The 6,000-nt window shown below is 51.8% G+C and overlaps 1 protein-coding gene across 3 annotated transcripts in view; it reads right to left on the reverse strand.

The window, feature by feature from the left end:
- Nucleotides 1-4,646, reverse strand: part of DOCK10 (dedicator of cytokinesis 10) — a 136,823-nt gene extending 132,177 nt beyond the window's left edge. For 2 of the 3 annotated variants that reach the window (XM_090147257.1, XM_031596363.2), the window contains exon 1: nucleotides 4,480-4,646. In XM_090147257.1, the coding sequence (XP_090003383.1) occupies nucleotides 4,480-4,599 (120 nt within the window). In that variant the 5' untranslated portion in view covers nucleotides 4,600-4,646. The remainder of the gene's footprint in view (nucleotides 1-4,479) is intronic. The other variant, XM_090147260.1, reaches the window with a different exon arrangement.
- Nucleotides 4,647-6,000: the final 1,354 nt, after the last annotated feature.

Below are 6,000 nucleotides of genomic sequence, written 5' to 3' on the forward strand. Positions count from 1 at the left end.
GGTCAGAGGAGAGGGAAAGCTGCACCTACAGCAATGAGGGCAGAGGGCAGGTTGCAGAGCAGCCCTTGGCTGGGGAGCCCACCACAGGAATGGGTGCTGGGACAGCTGTGCTGAGGCTCACTGCCCATTCACTGTGCGAGCTTGGACACTTATCTCTGTGTTTTGCTTCCCTTATCAACAAGACAGGGATGAAGTCAGCACTCACTAACATAAGAATACACAGTTGGTGTAAAACAGATAAAAAAAAAAACTCATCTCGCTTCAGAAAAGTACTGTTAAGCTTTGTGAAACTGGCAATGCTAAAGTGGAAAGCATTACAGACAGTTAGTAAGCCTTTGTTGTTTGTGTAATAACCACATGTCACTACTTCAGAGCCTTCTGACCTTGTGCTAGGAAAGTCACAAACATGTTTTGACTTCTGGGACTGACACAGGCACTGCTGAATGGCGGCTGGAAGCCACAGTCCCAAACACGGCCACTTTCCCCCAACGCAGCACCAGGCTTTGTTCCTCTGGTTCTCCTCCTTCCTACTGCCATCCCTCTCCAAACCCCTTATCTGACCTCCTAAGCAGAGAAAAGAAGCTATTGCGGCTTCTATACACTCATCATCTAGAGTTACTCAAGCTGACTCACTTCCCATGAATCTAAAATGTGTTAGTCAAGTGACCGCTTCAAGACTGCAGAGAAACACGTAGGTTTAGACCACAGTGCCCAGGTTTTGCTACCTTCTGACAACTGCTCGAGGATTCCATGATCAGGGCTTATTTGCACAAGTTATTCACCAACCTGATTGATCTTTCTCGCAGCTCTCTTCATTTCTTTCCTCCGTTTGATTGTCTTCTTCAGCCTCTCCTTCCCTACAAAGTCTTTCCTCTTTTCCCCCATTTTTTCCAGTGAGAAGAACACTTGATAAACTCTTTCTAGATGAGTTTCTTCCGTCTTCTCTCTCCACCCTCTCCAAGGCTTTCTTCCCTTATCTCCCTTTCCTCATTTCTGCATCAACTTGATCCTCACTGCAAGCCTCAGACGCAGTTCCTAGAATTACCCAGGAGAAGAATCAGGCCCCTTTGTCTGCCTGTAGAGGAGGGAGTGCAGCAGCTGCAAAATGTGCAAACAGCGCATTCTTGTCTGTGCCCTTTGCTCGGCTCACTCTTACATCTGGGCTCCAGAGCCGACTGAAAAGGATCAGATCACTGTCAGCTCCACACCGCTCCGAGTGTCCTTGGGACACCCCAGCTGCAGAGCAGCTACAGAAGTAGTCATCGGGCACTCCAAAACTGGAAAAAATAGATACTAGTAAAGGAAACTGCTTATAAGTAACGGTTTGTCTTTGAAGAAGTAAAGAATGCTGCAAAGGATATTAAAGATAAATTTTGGAATACAGACGTGTAAGCAAGTTTCTAAACAAGTTGTTTAAAAGTTCAGTGTTGCACTGCATTCACAGAAGGCTGCAAACTCTGAATACACCTGACAAGCTGCCCACACTGAGCAGACCTCAACACCTCAAGTGCAAAGAAACCTAGAAGCAAAACCTTCACTGAAGGGAGATTGCAGATAACATTTCCTTACACCCATGAAATGAAAAAGCCCTCTCCTCAAGCACCAAAATGGGCAGGAAACTCTCACTCAATGCATGTGCTTCCAGGATTATTCCACAAGGCTATCATCCCAGCATTAACCAAAGAAAAAGGGAAAATAGGAACAAGTCAATACATTAAGAAGTTTACAGAGAAATAGATCAATAGATGGCCTGTGAGGACTGGGCATGTACACGTATGTACAAACACACACGGCCTATTTTATCTGTAACAACACGGTACATTCACTGCCTGTATAAATGCCTTACTTCAGTTTGTGCTGGACAAACAGTAGACATCAGACTATCCCCAGAAGAAAGGGCCCTTTCACAGCCCAGTTTCCAAAGTACTTCTGTCCCTGGAACAGCTCAGTTAACACTGTACCTTCTAAACAAATCCTGATCTTACTGTGAGGGCTATTTCATGTGTTAGCCTGATTCTGAGCACGGAAGTCTGACCTGACCTGGCTGCATAACAAGCAAAGGATGCACAACCAGACCCAACATGGTCAGGTTCACCCTCAGCCCCTGCTCTCACGTTCTGTCTTTCAGGGCACCGAAGAAGTTCCTCTCTTACACACCACAACACCAAGTGATAAAGGCATCTTCGCTCCTCCCACCTCCTTCCCCTGATTGCTTGGACATTTCTTCCTCTCTAGAAACAGAATTCTGAGCTGAATACATGCAACTGTTTTTTCCACGTCAAGCAAATAAATATGAACAAAAGGAAGGGAAAGCACACAGAAGAAAAATACTTTTGAAGACAGTAAAAAGCTAGAAGATGCAACTCACAGCTCTACTCTGAGACAGTGCATGCAGGAGGCATTTGGGCTCTCACCAGATTGCTGGGCCCCACCTGGCCCCTGATGCAAACCCCGCTGGCAGAGGCCCGGCTGTCATTCCCCACAGGCACAAGGGCCATGCCAGAAGGCCTCCTGCCCCCATCTTCCTTCCCCACTTCCCAGCAGACATTTATTCACACACCTCCAGCCATCAGTATGCTCCAAGTCAGATTCACAGTACACGAGGTGCTGATGCACCATGAGCAAGAAGCAGGGAGCAACAACATGCCTTGTGCAATGCACCAGGCTTTTCTCTTCTAGGAGAAGTTGTACTTCTGATGCAAGAATTCAGTATAAGTTCAGCCAGAACACCCAAGGCCTGTGGAGCTTTGCTCCAACAGCCACACAGCAACCATTGCTGCAGCATCTCTCCCAGCACCCCCATCCCAGCACTGTCAGGAAGGTGCAGTGGCCAACTCTGCTGGTCCCGAGTGAGCTCACACAGCTAGAAGGGACTTATCCCTGAAGATAACAGCTTAATAGCTTTGTACCCTGAGTCTCCCCCAAAAAAACACCAAAACAAACCAACAAACAAACCAATGAGCCCATATCAATCCTCTCCTCAAGGGACTCAGACCATTGTATTCAGATCTGCTTCACCCATCTCATCATTTTTCTCGTATCCTTGCAGTAGAGATGTGGCAGAACAAAAAGCACCCCTAACAGAACTTCATCCCAAATCCCTCAAGCAACCAGAAAACTCAGCAGTTTAACTGGAACATGAATTCAAACACATGCTCCAGGGCTGACAACTCAGCACAGTGCTTAGGCAGAGCCCAGCCCTACTAGGATGGTTCCTCCACAACACTTTATCAGCACTGAATGTTCTATCTGACCGTGGGCCAAATCCTAATCCTGAGGTGCCCACAGAGTCGACGAAGCACAGTTTGCAGCCCTATGGCTGCACAGACACCTTGGGATAATGACATGAGTTCATGGCACACTGAACTGTGTCAGAGACAAGTTTTCACAAGTCTGAAGCATGGAAAAGCTTTACAAATACAGTCCGAGATGCCTGCAAAAGCGCTGCAGGCCCAGTGATGTAAAGAAAACAACTTGAACTTGGTGTACAGACATGCAGGACACACAGTTTTGGCAAAGCTCTGTAGGAGCAGTGGGCAATACGCGCTGAGTTACATGAACAGGGAATCAGCTCTCACTTTCCACAGAGTGAGATAGAAAGCTTTGTGTTTAGGCACTGCGTGCCACGAACTTTGATGAGTGATGACATTTCACTTACAACTTTCTCTCTTTCCACTTTTTAGGCTACGTAATGAGCTGTCTGGCCTGAAAAATTAGAAAAGGAAAATATTTGAGTTACGCAAATCACAGACATCGTGATGTGCTTAATCATCCGGGAACTGGTCATTTATCTCTCAGAACACGTTTCTTTAAGAAAGTCCAAAAGGACCTTAACACAAGAACGGCTGGTAAACGCCTAACAAACGGCTGATAATTCACAAAGGCTGAGCACGCTTGCTTGCGAACCCGAGCGATTTACCGTCCAGCTGGGCTCCGAGAGCCAACACCGGAGAACCGCAGCGGCCGCCGGTGCCGCTCCGCCGATGGAGCCGCAGCCTCGCGCAGAGCGGGGCGGCCGCACGAGGCCAGGCAGCGCGCAGCGCCGCGTGCCAGCCGGAGCCCCGCGCACCGCAGCTCGGCGGCCGTGCAGCAGGCTGCGAGTCACCAGAAGCCACACGAGTGACAGCAGCTTGCCCCACATCCCCGCTGCACGCGAGGCTCACTTTGGCAGAGAGCTTTTCGCGTTTCGCGTCCAGTACCCGTGCAAAGCTCATTCAAACGAGAAGAGAGCGCGCAAGCGAGCGGCGGGCTGCAGGCTGAGGCTACAAGCCGAGGCTGCGTGCTGAGCAGCGCTGCCCGCAAGGGCTTCGGCGGGGCCATGCCGGAATCCATCCCGGCGCCCTCCAGGCCCCTTCCCCATTCCGCCGGGGCTGCCCTGCCCTGCCCTGCCCTGCCCTGCCCTGCCCTGCCCTGCCCGTCCCGGCCGCGCCCCTCGCACCTGGCCGCCGCCCGCCGCCCCTCCCCGCCGCCGGCGCTCACCCGCTGCTGAAGGCGGCCGCTGGCGGTGGCGACGGCCGTGGCCGCGCTGTGCCGCAGCTCCGCCGCCTGTCCCGGCCGCAGCAGGCTCCGCGTGAAGCGCCGCGTCCGCTCTCCGGCCATGGGCGCCGGCACCCCGCGCTGCTGCCGCCGCTCCCCGCCCGGGCCGAGGCGCCGTCAGGAAGCGGAACTGGGGTGCCCCGCTCCCTCCCGAGCTCTCCTCCCCGCTCGCCCGCCCGAGGCGCGCTCCCCCCGAGCGCCGCGGGGCGGCCTCCCCCGGCCCTCCCCGGGCCATGTGCTCCGCGCCGAGCGGCCCCGCACGGCCCCCGGGAGCAGCGAGGGGCGGCGGCGGCCCTCGGAGCCCCAGCCGGGCCGACTGACGCCTCGACACGCAGCTGTGGTGCCTAGAGCCCCGCTGGAATTCCTTCGCACGGGGTGCTTCAGCTTTCCTCGCGATGCAGAATTGTTAGATAGAGCGGACAAGGAGACGCTGGAGAGCGACCACCCCGTCGGGGTCCATCCGTCCGCACCGGGCCAGTCTGACCCAGAGTAACCCCGGGTATAATCCCTGAATAGGCACTGATAGGCTCGGGTGGGAGCAGGGCTGTGGCTGCGCGCCGCTGCTGGCACCGGGTCTCCCATCAACACACAGCACATAAGGATGTGGCCCTGCAGCATAGGACTTCTGTGTTTTTGCTCGGTGACAAACCTTCCTTCCCATTGTTACAACAGTGAGTTTTGGAACGCTTAAGAATTTACTCATCCTCTCTTTGAAACAACGCAAAAGCAAACAAGAACTGTGTTGCCTTTTCCCACTCGTTCTATCTGTAACATAACTGACATGAAGCCAAGAGAAATGCAGCAGTGTGCTGCCCATTCATTGGTCACCCTGTCTCGATCCCCATGTCCTGAAGCCACCCAGCACAGTAGTGAAGGCATTATGGCATTCACAGCTAGACCAGGGTTTACCCAGCGAGGAGAATCGTCTGAAGTGCAGTAAGTGCCCTCATAAAGGCTTACAGCAAGTAAAGCTACCAGTCTAGGTGTTCGTACTGTTGGTGTTGCCTTTGAATATTTTAGAGACGATCCTTGTTTGAAAGCTGACGTTCAGCTCAGTAAAGAAGCAGTATAGGATTGGATTTTTCTTTCTTGTTCTATTGAGAAATATTTGTCATGAAAAGTGGCTCAAAGATGAAGAAAGGAGACTCATTCACTTTGCAAATGGTCCACGTCAGGCTCAGTACAGGAAGCTGCAGCCTGATGTTGCAAAGAAGAAAAAGAAGAGCAGTCCTAGTGACTCTAAGGAAGCATTCTGCCTCAACACAAAGATGTACTTTGCAACATGCTTCACTGCAATTTGTTGCAGACAGCAAAGGAAACACATTGCATGTGTGAAAAAGAATCATCATGAATGTTAACCGTGGCTTTCATTCAGTAACTTCACTCACACCTGGAAAATGATTTTAAGAAAATGAGAATGGAGGCCCAGAGGTTTGCAGCTGTCCTGGCTTTGGGCAGAGCACT

This window comes from Phasianus colchicus, chromosome 10 (genome assembly GCF_987193195.1).
Source record: "Phasianus colchicus chromosome 10, bPhaCol1.hap1.1, whole genome shotgun sequence".
Taxonomy (NCBI): domain Eukaryota; kingdom Metazoa; phylum Chordata; class Aves; order Galliformes; family Phasianidae; genus Phasianus; species Phasianus colchicus.